This window comes from Perca flavescens, chromosome 16, assembly GCF_004354835.1.
Source record: "Perca flavescens isolate YP-PL-M2 chromosome 16, PFLA_1.0, whole genome shotgun sequence".
In the NCBI taxonomy this organism is placed as follows: Eukaryota; Metazoa; Chordata; class Actinopteri; order Perciformes; family Percidae; genus Perca; species Perca flavescens.
In genome coordinates this window covers 23306865-23327795 of record NC_041346.1, presented here as the reverse complement: position 1 = coordinate 23327795, position 20931 = coordinate 23306865, and the positions used below count along the sequence as shown (strand labels likewise).

The following is a 20931-nucleotide window of genomic DNA, read 5'->3' as shown; positions in this document are numbered from 1 at the left end:
AATTCAACTTGATTCTCACCTGTTTTCAGTGAAAGCCAGTGGCATGTACCCCTTATTTTTCCAATTTACTCTGACTTCAATTTCGTTTGGCCCAGCTGAACCCAACAGATTGATCCTGACTCACGTTGTGGATTTAGCTCATCCAATATGGCATGAATTATTAACCATGATTTGGCTTATTCCGTGACATTGATGACATCTTGCTCTTTTACTCAGCCTCATATTTATTTCAGTCAGATTTTGAAAACTTGGGGTATGGCATAAAATGAATCTGGAATTATTTTGTCAATTAATCACGCTTTTTCCCATTCTTAACTAGGATGCACAGCATCCATGGTGCACTTTGTTTGTGCTTGTGGCTAATACACACTATTACACACATGCAGGAAGAATTGTTTGGGACATGCTTTAGCACAATTAGCAGTTTAGAGACCTCTGAAGTGGATCTTCATCTTGAGTTCATAGCTCACTCCGTTGAGTGTCTGTTATTCACAGTGAATTATTCACATGTTATCTTCACGCACTGTCTTCTACTGATGTTCTCCCACTAGGGGGCAGCACCAACACAGTAATGGAAGGACAGTCAGTGAAGTGTAATAAAATACAAGCAGTGCAACATTTGTAAATTTGCATCTCAAGAGATTCATCAAGCCTCCTATTTATAGCGTAATCTGAGGAACTGCAACACCAATGCATGTTTACTTTAGTATTTTATGTCTGATCCGGATGATTGCACCGCCATAGCAATATCGACCCGCAAGTTAATGATCCACCATAGTAGCCATCCCATCATTCTTTTCAGTTTCAGTCTTGATAAAATAAATATGGGCAGGATCATGAATCTGGTTTTGTCCCCATAATATCATCAGAAACACATGATGTGGGTGAGGTGGGCAGGGAGTTGAATTGAAAAGAAATAACCATTCAATCAAACACTGTGATGGATAATGCATCTACGTTTTGCATATGAATCGAATCGCGCCCAAACAAATACAACTTGCCCTCCACTACAGGTGCAGCTGTTGAAGGATCAGATGGCAGCAGAGACTGCGGCTCGCATGGAGGCTCAGGCGCGCGTCCACCAGCTGCTGCTGCAGAACAGGGACCTGCTGCAGCACCTGGCTCTGCTCGTGCAGCAGCTGAAAGAGCTGGAGGCCCCCTCCCCAAAAACAAAACCAGGGCAGCCACAACAGGAGCTTCAAGCTAATGGACACAGTAAGTGACTGGTGGGAATCATGTCAGGTCAGGTTCCCCGTGTGCCGCAAGGCCTTGTCATTGCTCACTCCTCTTGTTGGCCCGGGGATGGTGGAGTCATGCATGACACAAACCATGACCAGTCACTGGCTTCCTGCCTGCAAACATCGTCAGTTGGGTTTGACGGAGCAGAAGTACTGCTGGCAGGTATTGAACCCCGCTCTGCAGGTGCACACTAGTGTTTTTCCCTTTGTACCACCTGGGTGTCCCTGATTTGGGCATTTTATTTGTACTGAGGAGAATGAACGTAGCAGTTAAATCTCGTTTTAATGAGGACTAATGAGTTAGTGCTCAAACATGTTTTCTAGTCATTTTTAGAGGATCCTCATTTTATTAAAACAATTTTGAATTTATCTAAAGATGTTCACATTTCCGTTAGCAAAGAACATTTTATGTTTTCATATAGTTAACTTCAGATCAGATTGTCTAAATGTTGCAGGCTCATGTTTTATACTTTGCATTTACTCTGTTAATGTGTATAATAGTGACGAGACTAAGGGTCTTCAGCCATGCCAGTGGCTCTGTGAGGCTGTATTCAGGCATAGCGCTGAGCTGCATACTAACACATCTTAGTTTATTGTTTTAGCATGCTAACATTTACTAGTTAGCACTAAATACAAACTATAGCTGAGGCTGATGGGAATGTCATTATAATTTTTGCAGGATTTGATTAGAAACCAAGTATTGAAAAAAATTATAATTTTTTATTAGGATAATTTTTTGGCCTTGACCGATTAAGACAGGAAGAGGGTAGAGAGACAGGGAACAGCATGCAGGGAACAGCATGCAGCAAAGGGCTGCGGGTTGGACTTGAACCCGGACAGCTGCGGTAAGGACTGATTCTTTGTACATGGGGCGCATGCTCAACCAGGTGAGCTACCATGGCGCCCCTGACAAATTATAATTTTGACCTAATGCTGACGCCAGAGGAAAAGGCTGTCAAATAATGAGGTACTAATAGAGCTCTGGGTGACCACAGCCGGCGACAGTAATGTGTTCCTCCATTTCCGATTCAACAACGTCAAGACATCAGGAAAATCTAAACACTGATAGGCTTTTCCCACACAACGTTAAGCTAATGTCTCGCTCAAGTTGAAATATTCCAATTTATGCGAATTTGATGTGTTTGCCTCATTTTCGTCGCCCCATTCGCGCCGTGACTTTGTATGTAATCGTAAACATGCAAAAATGCCTAGGTGCAAATGTGCAATTAGAGTGGTGTCAATCCAACTAATGTTTATTACTGAGGTCATAGTTAGTTAGAGGTCATAGTTAGTTAGTGGTATTTCTAGTGGTGCCCACCCCATGTTTGTAATTGGGTGGGCAACACATTGGAAATGCCCCTGGATAAATTGCAGTCCAGTTAAACACTACTGCACATCATAACATCTTCATAAATACACATAGGTAAATGAATGCCTATCTGACAGCCAATCACAACTAAACATTATTGTTCAGTTGGAATAGACAGTTGCAATAGATTTGTACACTTTGTCCCAAAGGAGGATTTTTGGAGGAGGAATGTATTTAGAGGAGCTAAAGGAACAGTCAGTCTTGCCAAAAAAATAATGTGTGTGTGTGTGTGTGTGTGTGTGTGTGTGTGTGTGTATCATGTTTCATGCTTGTATTAATCATGTTAGTCCCTCTGATAGAAATTGCTTATCTCAGACATGGCTGGCCTAAGTGCTTCCACTGGCACAGTGCCAGCTCCTCCTTTCTGTAATGAGAGTCAGCACTTTAGAAAAATAAGAAAGAACCAACATGTTTGTGGTTCATTGTCAAATAGTTGCTTGTTCTTTTGATTCTGGCATTTTGTTGATTTGTCTTCTGTCTATTCCAGATGGTCAACAGTCACCATGCAGTTCCGTGTCTACATCAGCAAAGGCTCTGACTCTGAATCTGAAAAATCACTACAGCCAGACCCTGGAACAGCTCATCACCTCCACACCTGCATGGCCACTCCAAACCTCACCCCTCTCCCCAACCCAAGTGGACTGCGCTGAGTCCTACCTGAACCTGCTCAACCTGGAGAACAACACCAAACCAGCCACATCCGTCAATGGAGACCTGGACCCCTTTATCAGGGCCAATGGGACAGCGGACAACAACGAGAGCTCATGCAATGAGATCGCCCCATTCACGTTAAGGAACTCTGCCACCATGGATGAAAAGTAAGACTGTCTTTGTGTTATTAAATATTTCTTATTCATACTGTACCAATGTACGGAATTAACAGTCAGTCAACTGGCAGCGTGTAGTGTAATCAGATCTTGTAACATTACATTAAAGCTTTACATTTTGAGAAATACTCTAATTTGCTTTCTGGCAAAGAGTTAACACTCTCGTTCTCTGATTTTATATTAACTATTACAGTGCCCGTTGAAAATGTGCCTGTTTGGAACGGGCCGATTGCTTGGCCTGTGGTATTGCTGCTTGTAGAATTCTTCAAAACCAAATTGTACCCCAAAGTGACTTACAGAAGGACCCCAAACCACTTAATACGCAACTCCGCTCTATATCCTACTACTGACTTACAGTGTAATCTACATCAGAGCAAGAGTAACATTGTACTACTATATTTACCTTACAGAGAACGTTGCAGATTCAGAATTTAATCACAAAATATCACAATGAAAATGTGGATTAATCACACAGTTGCCTCATGGACTCATGGCAGTGTGCTACCCACCTGGCCCGTTAGAGCTAATCAGCACATATCTGTCTGTAATCAAGAGAGAGTGGTGTTATATTGTGTCGTATGATGATTTAACACTTCAGCAGAGGTGTTGATTTCCATACAGGTTTAGTGGCTTGGCGATTAATGATGAAGTAGGGAATTTGATTCGCGGGGGTATTTTGGAGATGGTTATTAGTGTTGTAAATTAGCAGTAGACTTAATTAACCTGACCCAGGGTGAGTCTGATGAAAACTGCTGTGTCAGCCCCATATGCACAGCGCTCTGAAGAAATAATCTCAGAGATTACGTTATGTTCTGCCTCTGTTTAGAAGTGTTGAATGTAGGCTACAGCTCACAGCAACTTAATACGATATAGTGTCTGGCTTTTGTTTGATATTTAGTGTTGACTAATGGCTTTTTATTGAGTTTGCTCTTAGCAAAATAATAGACTCTTAAAAGCCAGCGTTACTTAGCGCCTTTTCCTCCCCAACCTTATTCCACACAACAGTCGCGATGTTCCTTTCAGCTATTCGCTCGTGCTCCAGGAAAGTGAAGAAAAGTTAGTTTGGTATATCCAGCAATCATGTTAACGTTGGAAGCAGGAAAAACTGTACTGAAGTCAAAGGCAGTAACCATAATGTTGTTATGGAGTCTGTTTAGATAGCTGTGGGCTAAAACTTGAACCCTGTTTTTTTTTTTGCTTACATTTGTTCACATTTTTGCAAATTGGCTCCATTAAAAGTATGCAGAATTAGCTATTAGCAGTTCCTGTTTACAATGGGTCAATGTACAGACAACTATCACTGGATTACTTTCGTACTTAAGAAAACTTAAAAACGGGATTCTCAGGCAAGTTCTGGTGTTATGAGATGCATCTTTTCTCTATGATTTCTAAGCTGATTTACGGCCAAATACAATAACTTCCCATCGTTTTTTGCGTGGTAATTAGTAAGCTTTAGAAGTGCTGGTAGTGCATATTTTTTTAACCTTTAGACAGCTAGCACTTTCCATCCGATTCCAGTCTTTGTGCTAAGCTAGTGTCTGCTGGCTAATGGCCACATATAACCGTGGTATCGATCCTCTCATCTAACTCTCTACCAGAAAGCAAATATTTCCCAAAATGTCTTAACTATTCCTTCAATGTGCATACACATTCCTAATGTGGAACCAGTCAGTTTGTGTTTGAGGTAGCGGGCTACACAGTGACATACGCAGCCTGTAGCTTTTAGTGTTATTAGTGGAGAACAGCTCAACTCAGCAGAAACAGCCTGCAGCTAATGAAAGTGTGACTGTAATCAGGGGATTCCAGTACACTGGGAGAAAAAGGTCGGGGTTAGACAAACAAAGAGGGGATCAGGTTGGAGGTGGAAAGAGGTAATCAGAGAAGCATGCGAGAGAGAATGAGAGTCAAGAGAAACACAGAAACTCTGTGCAAGTGTTTCTGTTTCATGAAATAAGTCATTTTTGAAAAGCCATTAAAACAAGAGTTGAGAGAGTAAAGACATTAAATGGAATTTTTCTTTGGAATAATTTATGATGAATTGTCTTGCACATTTTATCTTGTGAAGTGCTCACTGATACACAAGCAGCCCTTACAGTACCTTGAATGCATATATGGAGCCACAACATCTAATTACTTTTTAATGAGCTTTTTAATGAGCTTTTAATCTCCTTAAAGGCATCACAAAGACCAGCTATGGAAAAAAAAGAAAGAAACCTTTACTACATAAGATCAAGTTGAGCTCTCAAGCAAGACAAACTCTTCCTATTTATCCCCCTCCTCCTCTCTCGCATCCTCTCACTTAATTTGTCTCTGCTCTTGCTTTTCACTATCTCTCCCTGAAAGCAATCCACAGCGAAGTCTCCAAGGAGAGCATGTTCAAGTTGATTTCAAAACAGACAAGTAGAAAAATAAGGAGTTGGAATTGACTCGGCGGTGTAGTGTGTATTTGGCGTGTGTGTGTGTGTGTGTGTTTATTGTGTGTTGTGTATGTGTGTGTGGCTGAGCTCCCTACAGCCAGACTCTCATCCTGTGGTTTCCTGCAGCACAGGCTCCCAGCCAATCCCAGCTCTTATGCCTGCACAACCTGAAACTCTACCCCAGTCCATATGTCAGAATAGTTTTTCTTTTGCATGAGTGAAGGGGAAACCTAAAAGGAAAGGGAACTTTAAATCTTGTCCAAAGAGAGGCATCTTGTTACTGTACATTTCCATCTGAACATTGGTTTCATCTGGGATTGTGTTGTGTGCCAGGTTGAACCCCTCCTTTTCTCTTTTATTTGTAATTATGTAACAACTGACTTCCCGTTTCTTTCTACCACTCTTCCTTCTGAGCTTTTCTGTCCCACCCCACTTTCTATTTTGTGTCTCAAAGGCTTAAAGAAAGATTCAGTAGCTTAAAAATATAGCCCCGGGCTTTTTATGTTATTTTTCTAAAGTGGCTGTGAAGTGTTGCTATCTTCGTATATATTTATAAAGAGACGGTAAATTGTCTTTAACTCGACTTTATTCCCACACGTAACCTGCATGTAACACACGTGTGCAAACTGTTCATTTGACTTCCTGTATATCCGTACATATGCATACGCACTGACGTATGCTCAATCACAGATCGTAACAGGTTTACGTGACATCTCCCCCTTTTAGTTTGGGGTTTCATACATTATTAAACAAAACGACTGTATAAAAGAAACATACTCTGAAATTGCCTTTTGTATGAAATACAATATTTTCCGTATTCTTCCTTTTAAGAAACCCATGTATCAAATAAGCATAATTTCTCTTATTCTACTTATCAATACTATTATTTTCAAACTTACTGTTCAAGTAGACATTAACAGTAATACAAATGAACAAGCAAATATAAACAAACAAACATTTTGCTCAGACCTTTCTTTTCCTTTAACATAACTGGTCTGTAATCATTTGTAAACGTTAATAGTTATGTTTTTTTTTCTTTAACCAGTAAGTCAGCTTGACAGCAGGTTTCACAGCACGTCCAGAGCGTGTCCTCAAAACTCTGGGTGATGGTGTTATGCTACCAGTCTCAGAGTCAGTTTGGGTTGGACGGGTGGCGGATGCCATGCTACCCGGTGGGGTGGAGACTTCTGGTGACTGTGTTGGAGTCTCGTCCCTTTCTTGGTTGACGATCTGCAGATGCCTCCGGTTTTGTCTCGTGGTGTCTCCTTGTGGCGTTTTCACCACAAATGAACGTGGAGTGGAACACGAAGCCTGGATCACCCCGGTCCTTCTCCATGTCTTCTCTGAGTCTGTTTTCAGTCGCACTCGGTCGCCGACACCTAAGGCAGGAAGCGGCTTTGCTGTGTATATCTCTTGTTGTAGGTGTATTCGTAGGCCTGCTTAGCTTTGGCATCTGTCTGCCTGACTGTAGACAGATTGGGCCATGCTGGTCTCAGCTGATGGTGGAGCTTGGGGACTGTGGTGCGCAGTCTCCTTCCCATGAGGAGTCTGGCTGGGCTTTCTTTTGTCGGCTCTGTGGCTGTGTCCCTGTAGATCAGGAGAGCTAGCTGGGGGTCTTGTTGCCTAAGGATGCTCTTAGCTGTCCTGACAGCTCGCTCCGCCATCCCATTAGCTTGGGGATAATATGGGCTCGATGTAGTATGCTGGATATCATACTTGGATGTAAAGACCTGGAACTGCCGTGAGGTGAACTGCGGGCCGTTCTCTGTAATCAGCTCTTCAGGTATCCCGAACCGTGTGAATATGCTCATCAGCTTATTTACAACTGCTTCACTTGTGGTCTGGGTGAGACTCAATACTTCAAGCCACCTCACAAAGATCTGCAGCCAGTTTTTGCCAAGGGAGCTCTGGCAAAGGCGTTGTGATGAGTGGTTCCCGGCTTTGGCTTGGTTTGTGCTCATTACAGTGTGGGCATGAGGAGACTTTCTCCTTTACCGCATGGCTAATCTTTGGCCACCAGACGGCATCACTGTATCTCTCTCTGGATTTGTTTAGGCCTTGATGCCCATGGTGGATCCTCTCCAGCATCTCAGTTCTCATTGTTTGTGGGTTTCCCTTCTTCACCAGTCCATTATGCTCTCTAAGACTACTTCTCTCCATAAAATAGTCTAAAGCTGGTCTGACAACATCTCTTTTATATCGCGGCCAGCCAGACTTAATGTATTGTCTGACCTTCTGCAGGGTTTCATCCTTCTGTCTCTGACTTTATACGCTCCAGCACTGTTTTAGGCCTTTCCAGCTCTTCGATGGCGTCCACGTATGCCTGGATGTCCTCGCTCAGTTTTGTGTCGTCCACTTTTGACTCTGGGTGCCTCGACAGCACGTCAGGTACTATCAGGTTCTTACCTGGGATGTACTCAGCAACAGGGTTGAACTTCATCAGGCGGATTAGAAGTCGCTGACACCTCAGTGGAGTTTTGTCTAGGTCTCTGTGGTTGATGGAGTGTCACCAGTGGTTTATGGTCGGTAAGTAATTTGTAGCTTTCCAGACCACACAGATATAGATAGAACTTTTCTGAAGCCCATACACTAGCAAGACACTCCTTTTCTATCCGTGCATACTTCTTTTCCGCTTCATTTAGTGTACGAGAGCAGTAGGCTACTGGTTTGAGTGTGCCTCCGTGATTTTGCAGCGGTACTCCTCCTAATCCATAACTGGTGCCTCAGCACCTACTACAGTGGGCAGTTTTGGATCAAAGTACTGAAGAACAGGTGCAGAGGATATCAGTGTTTTTACCTTCTTGAAGGCTGCTTCTTGCTGCGAGTCCCACACCCATGCTACTGTATTCTTCAACAGCTCGTTAAGGGGATGAAGGATTTGTGACAAGTTGGGTATGTATCTGCCAACATAATTCACAAGTATGTCGTCCATGTAAACTACCGTCCCCTCGTGATCCTGCAGCAGTTCTTGCATCCTTCTTTGGAATATCTCTGGTGCGGATGTTATTCCGAATGGGAGCCGTTTAAAGCAGTAGCGACCATTTGGTGTTATGAAGGTAGTTAACTTTGAACTTTCTTCGTCCAGGGCCATCTGCCAAAATCCACTGGCAGCATCCAGAGTTGTGTACACCTTACTTCCGGCCAGTTTGTGCAAGATGCTGTCTGTGGTTGGCGAGATGAACTTTTCCCTTTTCACGTTCTCATTCAGTTTAGTAAGACCTACACAGATTCTTACTTTTCCTGTCGGCTTAATCACAGGCACCATTGGTGCTACCCATTCTGTGGGCTCCGTCACGCGCTCTATTATGCCATTTTCTTCCATTCACTTCAGCTCCTCTTCTACTTTAGGTAGACGCGGAATGGGCATGCGGCGAGGGGCTGTATGGCTTAGCGTTTTCTTTTAGGACTATTTTTATGGGGTCTCCTTTAAGCAGTCCTAACTCCCCAAACACTGACTTCTTCGATGTGTTGTATCAGACCCAGGCGAACACCGACAGATCTGCTCAGTAGGTTATCACATGTAGACTTTGCCACTATTACCCTAAAGTAACAGTCTGTTATTTTTCTCCCTTTTGCCTCTTGTATCTTTGCTAGGAATTGCCCCAAATGGACCACTTTTCCTCGTGGACTTTCCAATTTAGAGGTAACTGGAGTAAGTTTTGGCTTGACACTGAGGCGGTAATATGTAACCTCATTTATTATCATTGTGTCAGCACCAGAATCTATCTTGAAGCTAACTGGAGTATGGCATATCACTAGAGTTGTGCGCCATGGTGGCTCTGTATCGGTGATGACTTCATCTACTGTAGCCTCATTCTTGGTTGTAGTCTCATCTACTGAGCCTAAGAATAAACTGTCAACTTCTTCAGTTACTTCTTGTATCATTCTGGTTTTGCATTTGTTGGCAAAGTGACCAATTTTGTGGCATTTATTACATTCTCTGTCTTTAGCAGGGCATTTGTCTTTTGCATGCCTGCGCCCACATCTTCCACAGTTTTGCCTTTCATTTTCTTTCCGTCCTCCTGTTGCCTCGTACTGTGTGTTTTTCCACTTACTTTTATAAGACTTCGATTTCACTTCATCAACGTGCCCAGATGCGCCAGCCTTGCTGTTCTGTTGCTTCACTAGCTCAGAGTGCCTGGCCATGTCAACTGCCTTTTTCAGAGTGAGGTCACTTGTCATTTGTAGCTTCAGTGAAAGATCTTTGTCTTTAATCCCTATGACAAGTCTATCTCTTATTTCCTCATCCTTCTCATGATAGTCACAGTGAGCTGCGAGCTCATACAGGTGCCTTATGTACTGTTCAACGGACTCACCCGCCTCTTGCGTCCGCGAGTGGAAACGTGCTCTCTCGAAAATCACTTTCCTTTTTGGCACAAAGTGCTCGTCAAACAGCCTCAGCACATAGTCAAAATCCTCTTCCTCGTCATCCTCCAAGACAAACGATTTGTACACTTGTTCAGCCTCCGGGCCCATAGAATAAATCAATGCGCTGACCTGGACATCAGCTGGCTCTTTACTAAGCTTCGTTGCTACTCGGTACCTGGAGAAGCGTTGTTTCCAATCGGGCCAGTCCTCCGGTTTAGCGAAGTTAAGCTGCTCCGGCGCCGAAAACTTTGCCGTCCTGGACGGTTTTCCTGCTGAACAGAAAAATGAGCAGCAAAGAAACTTAGTTTATGATATGACCTTTCAATGTTAGAATTGGTAGCGTTATGCCGCTTATGTGGCTCAACTATACAACAACTTTTACTCACACTAAATCCATAGGAAAATCAGACAAAATTAGTGTTGGGGAAATGGAAACTTCAGCTCCATTGTCTTATTGTGTTTCCCCGGCCAAACTCCTTCACATTACCTTTGGCGCAGTCTGACTCCTGTACCCGCCCTCCCCCACCATGGCACATTTTATTGCTTCCATTTGCTTTTGTTTTCTGGATTTCCCCAGTGAATCAATGTTTACAGCCTGAGTGGCCTTATTTTTTATTCTCTGCAAACTAGCAGACAGACTCCTCTGCCATCCTCTCGCCCCGTCTCTCCTCATCCTCTTCCTCCCTTTTTCGTCCTGCCTGAGCTGACCTCTCCCTGGGTCCAGTGCTGGTCATGCAGTCTATTCACTTCACATTATTAGGGCAATTGTATGAGGGGTGGATGTAACAAAAATGAATTGATAGAAATGGAGATCATGAAAATCCATGTGAATTGGCCTCAAGATGGAAGTAACAAAAAAACTGAAGCAGTCAAATACGTATCAATTGAAAGATAGTGATAAATTGTGTATTGATTTTATGAACTTGATTACCATTTTATTTGGAACAGTGTTGTTGTTTTTGGGCGGAGTAAGAAAATTGTTTGCTGTAACTGATAAATGGAAAATTTGTCATTATTTCATGACTTTTCCAATCAAATCAGCTTTAAATTATTTGAATCACTTGATCATTTATCAAACTTCCACCCCTCATACAATTGAGCTTTAAATCACACCAGCATTTTATCGCCCAGCATGGACCATAATCCATCTCTGCTCTCCAGCTGGCCCACTGACTCGAGTGCTATATGATCACTGCATATGGTATGTTGGCATACCACACTTACACTATATCTAACCATGTAGTGAGTCACACTTTACACAACAAACAGAACAATCGAAACAGGATGTAATAGTAGACTTAAAATACACTTTGTGGGCAGAATATTCAGCTTTGTTATTTCCACTTTTTGAGTCACCCTCTTTCTCCTCTTATTTATGACACGCACAGCCATGCTAGTTATGTGGATATTTGGTCATAAACAAAAATACGAAGCAATTTTAAAATGTTGACCTGATGATGGTGCCGGAGGAAAAAATTAAGGGATCACTGAAGATGACAAGTCATCCTGCCTGAGAGGGACATGAATGAGACATTTTATTCAAAACCACAAATGTCAGCCTCATTGTGTTGTAGAGGAAAAGTCAGTAGTGGAAATCATCTGGGAAACATGAATATCTGTATAACATTTCATTGCACTCTATCCAGTCGATGTTATCTCAGTCTGGACCAACATTGCCATCCCCAGAGCCAAACTGCAGCATGTACACACAGAGCAAAAACAAACATATGGTGACCAGCTTATATGAACACCCAACTATATAATATTCATAAGTGAGTCATGCTTTTCTCTGGCATGGTATAGACTGCCTGCACTCTCTTACACTCTTTCTCTGACAGCATTGTATGTTGCATAATCACATTTCCTGACCTATCTGGTGATCATCTTCCTCCCCCTCTATCCGTTTTTATTTTCCCTCTTCATCATTAACATCATCGCGATCATCGTAATAGGAGTGTAATGGAGGATGTTTACAGGCGTTTAGGTGGAGCTGGTTTTGCCAGCTGGAGTTACACACTGCTACATGTTGTTTTTCAGAGATATACTATACTCTCGTTTTTAAGATTCATCTGTGTTACTCATGTCAGGCTGAGTTTGATATCTGGGGAGCTGAAAAGTCGTCCGGTCAGTCACGGAATAATGATTGACAGGGACTCTGTCAGGCAGCGTTGCTCTTTAGGGTACAATTGCTCAAATTTACAAGTTTTGCAGCCACTTTGCGGTTCCTACTATACTCTTGCAGGCTCTCATGTTCATCCACCTACATGCTTAAACATCCCACACAGGCATCTCAGATGGGTGTTGCGTGTTAATTTCTTTACAAAAGCAACATGCATTCACAAAGGCCCAGTGTCCCTTCTCTGAGTTTAAACCTCCTACTTGTTCTTTCAGTTGCTTTTTGCATGTCTGTCTGTCTCAAAGGCTGAAGTGTAAAGAATTTTACTGGCAACTTTCTTTTCTAGAGACATGACTAAATACAAAGATAGAGATGTTTTCTCATTCCTTTTATTTGTCTCAAACTGTTTTTTGATTATTTTCTTTTTAAATACAAAAATGTTGTTTCTTGCTTTCCTAATTGCCTGCTTTATTTATGTTTATTGAATGAGTGAGGTAAACCAGCATGCTGTGCTTATGAGTCTTATGTATTGCAGACACGTTCATTTTAATTTATAAAACACCTTTGCTGCGTTGGTCTCTATTGATTTTCATGTGACATTAAACAAGTCTTGGCAGTGCATAGCCTGACACACATTTCTAATACCAAAAAGTGAAATTTCAAGGTCCGTACCAGTGGTTCTGTATGTTTTTTAGTCACTAACTACTACACTTTTTTAAGACTTATCTCTTAGCCTTTGAGGCCGCCATTGGTTTGCATTCATTTTAGTGTAAAAGTACAGTACAGTAACTTGCAAAGCTAGATAACCCAACACAGTGAAGATTTTTTTAATCCACTGGTCCCTTACATACAGTAGCTCCCTGATTCTCTGTAGTCTAACTGTTGCCTCTCTTTGGTACAGGTGCGAGGACCCTCTCCTGCTCTTCCTCTTCCTCATCTAACTATCCCTCATTTCCCCATCAGTCTGCTCAAACAAACAAAGTGAACCCCAAAATATTACCCAACGAGCAGGTCGCTGCCTTAAACCCACAGCTCATACGTTTCATCGTCCCGTCTCTATCCCTGTCACTCTCATCGTTTGCTGCACCAGCCTGCTTCTTCCTAGGAGCCTGGGGAGCTTTCTTCCACTGGCTTATCCCTCTTCCTCTCCTCTTCCTCCTCCTCTTCATCTTCTCCTCTCTGCCCCTTCTCCCTCTATGTGAGTATTTTCATGACAACCAGCATGTGAAACTGTCTGTGGTACAAGCACGGCACTCGGCATGTGGTGGATGAACAGTGTGGGTGTTTGCTGGCTCATGTTTAGGTCTCACCGGTGATTTCTCTGCTAATGACTGCATAATAACCTCCATTTACATGCAGATGTGGTTCAGCATTTGCATTGATGTAATCAGTGAATCAGTGTCTTATGCAGGGTAGCGCTGTCTGTGTTTTATACACTTTGCTCGACTGTGAGCACTTGTATCGCATACTTTTGCCAAAATAGAAGAAATGTTCTTGTCAAGATTTGGTATTATCTTGTCAGTGGAGGTTCCACCTGAACAGTAAAACTGTCAGAGCAGAGGTAGAAGAGAAGCACCCAAGATGCACCTGTCTTACACTCACTGTGTTAGTGGAGTTTGTGTGTGCGTGTGTGTGTGTGTGTTTTTGTGTTTTTTGTGTCATGTGCATGTTTTGCTTTACTCAGTCTGACCAAATCACCATCTTCCAGGTGGAGAAAGTAATAAGCCCAGCCTCAGGCATACACCATCAGAGGTCTTACATACTGTACTGTTGCACCAGTAGAATAGAAGCAGAAGGAAATAAATTCAAATTTGTGGCTAGGAATGACAGACAAAAATATCCTTAAAGTAGATAGGATAAAGGGTTAAAATCCTGCATACGATCATAAGATAATTGTTTTTAATTTACCCAGATAACAGGATAATGTGAATTCTGTTGCCTTATACTTGACAAATATTCAGCTTATTTTCTAATTTCAGAGCTTTCCACCCACAATTAAATGCCCCAATTTACAATTAAATGCCCCAATTTAGAAGACGTGAAATATTCTGTCTTCAAATGCACTACGGCAAAAAGATAATCTTACTTTAAAAAAAGAAAACCCAATGAATTTTTCACTGTGATGGATTATCTGCAGTATCACACGTGCATTTCAAGTCTCTCTGCAAGTTAATTTCTATGCCACACTGAAAGGAACTGAAACCAGTGGATTGCTAAATGCTACAGCAGAAGAAAGCATTCAGATATTCTTCTTCAGCAGTAACATGAAGTGTACATGAGCTGTCGTAAATGCTCTGACTTGAACAAGCGCCTAATAATCTCCTTTTAGTGTGACGACTGTCGTACAGCATCATGGTATAATGAGCACTGGAAGATTTGAGCACTGTGGGCCATATCACAGATCATTAGCTCGTCTTATAGTCTGTGCACTAACACCGACAGTAAGAGAGGGATATTGTGCTGACAAGTTAAGTGTGTAATAATTCTGTTTGACAGAAGACTGGGATTTTAGAAATTCTGTGGTCTGCAACATAAAATCACCCTTTTCAAAGTCATCTAATACAGCTCTAAAGATCATACGCAAAGACATTTTGCTCATTCTCATAATCACCAACATTGACATCCAGAATTGCACAAATATGTCATGAATCATTAAATAAGGGGATGGAATCGACCTTAATGTCAATTCTTCTGTCCTTGTTATATATCTGTGACAGAATTTCCAAATTAAATAGACTAAAAAAAGAGAGGCTAAAGGAAAAGGACACTAGCAGCTGAGATGCATGGCAGGTTGAATGAGACTAGAGCAGGGGTCTTAACGTCTCAGCGTGTTTTTTTTAAGCAAAGGACCCTACTACATATTGTATAAAATTAAATATTAAAGGTTCCATGACATGGTGCTCTTTGGATGCTTTTATTTATATATATATATATATATATATATATATATATTTTTTTTTATATATATATATATATATATTTATGAGCTTTCCTTAGTATGTGCCATTTCTGTGTCTGAAGCTATTGAGGAGGAGAGTGGGAGGGGCAAGGTGGAGGGTGGGGGTGTGGCCTTGACCAACTGCCACTTTTCTCGTTTGAAAGCCATGATGTCTCTCTCTCGTGGGTTGGCCAAATTCTCTGGGCGGGCAAAGCAGAGAAAGGGGAGGTAACCTTGCTTGTTATGACCTCATAACAAGCAGATTCCAAAACGGCTCATCTGAGCTTTCCTTTTCTCAAAGGCAGAGCAGGATACCCCCCCTGCAGTAAGTCTGAGGACCCCCTATGGGTCCCAGACCCCCTGTTGAAGATCTCTGGACTTGAGCGAGATGAATGGAGAGACAAAAAAAATGGAGTAATAAAAGGAGAGGTACATAAGTGCGAAGAGAGAAACAGTAGAGGGAGATCTGGCAGTGAGGTGGAGGGGTGTCAATGTGACAGAAAAAAGGAGTGCTGAGTCAAAGTTATGATAATGAGACCAGCCTGCTCCTTGATCCAGCTGCACATTCTTCCCCACAACTTGGCAGCACACACATTGAAAAGGACCAGAAAAAAATTGTAATCCAATTATTTTTTGCAAATAATTTGGAAAGCCAATCTTCTTTCAGTGCAGAAATGGGCCTTTTCACAGCATATCTTTTTGACTTTTCATTAGCTTTAAAAGCACAGGTGTAGTTAACATGCTGAATGCATGGGTGTTTTGCAAAAATATTTCTACATAACTCATTACTTATGTAACACAGCACCTTAGCATGCTGACATTTTCTAATTAGAACTAAACACAATGTATAACTGAGGCTGATGGGAATCTCATTAGTTTTTTCTAGTATAAACAAATTTTGCCATAAAAATAATGGACCGAAAACCACAATTTGACTTTGCGATGGTGCTTGATAAAAAGTTATTACAATTCATCCTGAGGGGTACATGAATCATGGCAGTTGAGCATAACTGTTGATACATTTCACTCAAAACCACAAATGTGAAACAGGGGGGATCAAAAAAGTAATTAGGATTTGTCCTTTAGAAACTATGAAAGTCTCTACCAAAGCGTGTACCAATCCATCTAGTAGATGTTAAGATATTTCACAGAATAACGGAAATCTTTGACCTGCTAGTGGCCCTAGAGGAAAATTAAGTAAAGCGTTGATATACACTCACCTAAAGGATTATTAGGAACGCCATACTAATACCGTGTTTGACCCGATCCTATCAATATAGGCCAACATTTCTAAAGAATGTTTCCAACACCTTGTTGAATCAATGACACAAAGAATGAAGGCAGTTCTGAAGGCGAAAGGGATCCCTCACACCATTACACCACCACCACCACCAGCCTGCACAGTGGTAACAAGGCATGACGAATCCATGTCCTAATTCTGTTTACGCCGAATTCTGACTCTACCATCTGAATGTCTCAACAGGAATCGAGGCTTATCAGACCAGGCAACATTTTTCCAGTCTTCAACTGTCCAATTTTGGTGCGCTTGTGCAAATTGTAGCCTCATTTTCCTATTTTTAGTGAAGATGAGTGGTACCCGGTGGGGTATTCTGCTGGTGTAGCCCATCCGCCTCAAGGTTGTGCGTGTTGTGGATTCACAAATGCTTTGCTGCATTCCGCGGTTGTAACAAGGGGTTATTTGAGTCAAAGTTGATCTTCTATCAGCTGGAATCAGTCTGCCCATTCTCCTCTGACCTCTAGCATCAACAAGGCATTTTTGCCCCCCAGGACTGGAGCATACTGGATGTTTTTTCTTTTTCAGACCATTCTTTGTAAACCCTAGAAATGGTTGTGCGTGAAAATCCCAGTAACTGAGCAGATTGGGAAATACTCAAATCAGCCCATCTGGCACCAACAACCGTGCCACGCTCCAAGTTGCTTAGATCACCTTTCTTTCTTATTCTGACATTCAGTTTGGAGTTCATGAGATTGTCTAGACCTGGACCACACCCCTAAATGCATTGAAGCAGCTGCCGTGTGATTGGTTGATTAGATAATTGCATTAACATGAAATTGAACAGGTGTTCCTAATAATCCTTTAGGTGAGTGTATGTACAACATTTTATGTCCATCCATCCAATATGCCACTAAGACAGCCTCATTTTGTAGCTTGATGAAAGTCAGGACCATGAATGTCTGTACAACATTTTAATGGTAATCCATTCAATAGTTGTTGAGATATTTTTGTCTGGACCATGTGGTGGACCACATTGCCATCTCTGGAGCAATGGCACTTAAAAAAAAAATAAATAAATAAAACCTGATGATACCGCTTGTGTCAGTGGAGTTCAACTTGACTTTTACCCCCACAATGCTGTGTGTGTGCTTCTCCATTTGTCAGTAGGGGAAATGGTGTGTATTTATCTCCGGCGATGGAGTTTCCCTGCATCATGATAAGTCTGTCATTACTGTAGCTATCAACACCAATCTCGTACAGCAGCAGAGACAGTAAATACATCAGCAAGTCACATCATTACTGAGACCAGGATTCAACCATAGACCTGATTTCACGGGACGGGGGACGGGGGTGGGAGTTACTGTAGCAGTCACCAGAATAATGTGGATAAGGGGAGCCGGGGAGGAAGCGAGGCTAGTTAACGTGTGTGTGTCAGGACTCATTTTCCAAGAGAATGACTGCGATTGTGTGTGATTGTGCGCACTGGTGCTTGCCGTGGCATTTCTGTAGTACAATCAGCGACACTGCAGTGTAGCTATTTCTGGTGTGAGGAGGGGGAAGCCTGCAGCTTTTTTCTCGCTTCTTTACCCTAACCCCCCTCCCCCCACTTTTTTTTTCTTCCTTTGGCTCCCTTTCTTCCCCCTGTTCCCCCTGTATGTTCTCAATAGGGGAGCTGTGGGATGTAGATAAGCTGAAACCGCAGGGAGCCAGACAGACAGAGTGTGTTTCTATCTTGTCTAGTAACGGCTTACGTCACAGTACGTCTCAAGTTCATGGGGGATAATGTGGCTGATGGAGAGGAAAACTGCCTGGAGGCTTATTCTCGTGCACCTGTTTGGTAGAGAGAAATGATTATCCTGACCTTGAATTAGCAAAATGACGACAATTAAAGTTTTCATGGATCTTCACTCAACATGGTAACTAATAAAGGTACATTTTGTCAGACTTCACTAACCAGTGCCTCTGTTCTCTTCACTGGCAGATATAAACAGATGATCCCTAAACTTGACCCCCCACCCTCCATGAACCGCAAGCGGGCCAGCAGGACCTTGTCTCCGGGGTCAGAAGTCACCGCCGTGCCCACGGCCAGAGAGGCCACCGCTGATGATGGGGCGGCCAGCCACAGCAGCAGCCTCTCATTCCCCGACATTACCCCCAGCTCCTTGTCTTCTGCTGATTTCCACTCTCTCAGCAATGGTGAGAGCAGCTCCTGCTCAGCCAGCGAGGACTCGGGCGTGCGCTCCGAGACCAAGTCCCTGCTGTCGCCGCTCCGCGATGACGATGACCTGTTCGGGGACCGCGGGACGTTCTTAACGGCTTCCAGTGGCTGCGACAGTCCCGTGGAGGAGAGAAATGAAGCGGTTCTGTCTTCCTCCGAGTTGTACCATGCTGAGCCCCCCACCCTCGCCTCGCATCCGGACACCTATGAGCACCCACTGCCCTTCTCCTCTCCTATGAATGATACCTGCCTTCACATCAGTTTCTCTGAGGATGAGCTGCTGGAGAGCAACCAGGAAGAACCTAATGTCCCACAGCGGAGTTAGGAGAATCAGCTGATGGGAGACCTTCCACTACATCCTTCAATCAGCTCTTAATGCAATACTTACTCTCAGACCCTCCTATGTTTGCACTGGGCTCCATATCAGGACCTTTAATTATTCCGTCCACTTGTGACACAGTACAGACATAGCATATACCAGTTACTGAAAAATAATCTATTGTGTAAATTATTAGCCAATGGTCAGATTTAGTATTTTTGTAATAATATTAATGATCTAATTTACTTTTTAGTGACTAGAATGTTAAGCAGAATACATGTAGCAATTCTTGCACTGTTAAGGTCACACATAAGTTACCGTAGAATTCAAAGAGAATGAGGGAACACGTTTTATTTTTGCTAGTGGTCAATCTTAAAACGTAATTTTGTATATTGCTTCGCTGTGGTGCAAACCATTGTGGGAAATATCATTTTTTGCAGATATCACAGTGATCGTGATGATCATGCACATGTTGGTGATGTTGGAAAGAGCCTCGCCTTCTGTACAGCACCTGACCGGATGATGCGTGAAAAGAAAAGAACAAGAAAGTCAGATAAAGGAAACTGGGAGGATAGAAGTGAGCAGATGTAGTTGTGTTTTGGTTTATGCACACCTATTTGTGGCTGTGTGGTATGTTTTTTTTTTCATTATTATCGGAGTTGAGTGGGTTTTAGAATGTTTTGTGATACTTGTGATACTTGCAGGCTTTGAAGCAGCACTGGAACAATTAGTGGAATATTTGAATGGATTTTGTATGCTGTATGTAGCATTGAATTTTAATGTATTTTTAGTTTTGAGCACAGGAAGAAAGCGTACCCTCAAAAAACTTAAAAACCTACGGCCAGGAAAGCTTTGGATTGCACCCGTCTCAGTGGAGAGTGTGTTATAAAATAAACCCTCAGACTCAATGGGAAGATAATTGGGGAATCACAGAGGACACCAGAGAAAGACAGCTTGGCAGATGGATTTTCTCTGTTCGGCCTTTCGCTTTGAGAAATCCTGAATCGCCAGCAAATTTGTTTCCTTTAGAGCTGTCAAGATGAATTAAGCTGACGTTGTGTGTAGACACACACATATTATGATAATTCTTTCAGATATTCATTGAATATCTGTTTGGTTTTTGAGTGGCATTTCTGACATTTTATAGATTAAGGTTTAAATAATCTGAAAGAATAATTTGCAAATAATAAATTCCCTGTTGAAATTCCCTTTTAAAAATGTTAGTGCATTATAGTATAATAGTGTTTTATTCAAGTAAGCGCAGGTGTAACCTTCGAAATGTAGATGTCATAAGTGGACGTGAGAGGAAAAGCAGCTAAGGTGTGATAGGAGAGGTGGTGTAAAGGTGCAGGTGTCAAATGCCCACAGGCGAAGCTTTTAACACCCAGAAACGAGGCTTTTCGCAACATCACATGTGGCAGGAAGCTATAACAGCAATAATAATGGAAAAAAAATAAAAAATAAAAAGGAATAGTTGAAGAACTTCAGCACTTACTTGTGGTTTTTTCCCCCTACAAATTTATACCCAGAGTATGTTTGTATTATATGCAGAAAACCACAACATCAGACTCTTATGTGATATTGCACACAGGATTAGGGCTGAAACGGTTCATCCGAAAAACTTGATTACTAAAACACTGTGTTTCCGCACGGATGATTATCACTGGCGCACAACGGGCTCGTGGCGTGAGCCCATTGTGCGCTAGTGATAATGTGGATCATTTGCTGCAACAAAAAAAAGAAAAATCTGTACAGTGTCTCTATTGTAAAATCAAACTAGCTCACCACAATAGCAGGGGGTCAATGCTACATCATCTCAGTAGAAAACATCCAGTTTACTCCTCCAGTCCACGGAGCGAACCCGACACAAGGAGGTTACATTGT

General features: G+C 42.3%; 1 protein-coding gene across 2 annotated transcripts in view; it reads left to right on the top strand.

Annotated features, from left to right (window-relative positions):
- Nucleotides 1-20646, top strand: part of si:dkey-34e4.1 (carboxyl-terminal PDZ ligand of neuronal nitric oxide synthase protein) — a 52721-nt gene extending 32075 nt beyond the window's left edge. Inside the window, exons 9-11 of one of the 2 annotated variants that reach the window (XM_028601333.1) lie at nt 1014-1215; nt 3095-3425; nt 18492-20646. In XM_028601333.1, coding sequence (XP_028457134.1) covers nt 1014-1215; nt 3095-3425; nt 18492-19053 — 1095 coding nt within the window. In that variant the 3' untranslated portion in view covers nt 19054-20646. Of the gene's footprint in view, nt 1-1013; nt 1216-3094; nt 3426-13236; nt 13501-18491 lie in introns of those variants that run through there. The other variant, XM_028601334.1, reaches the window with a different exon arrangement.
- Nucleotides 20647-20931: the final 285 nt, after the last annotated feature.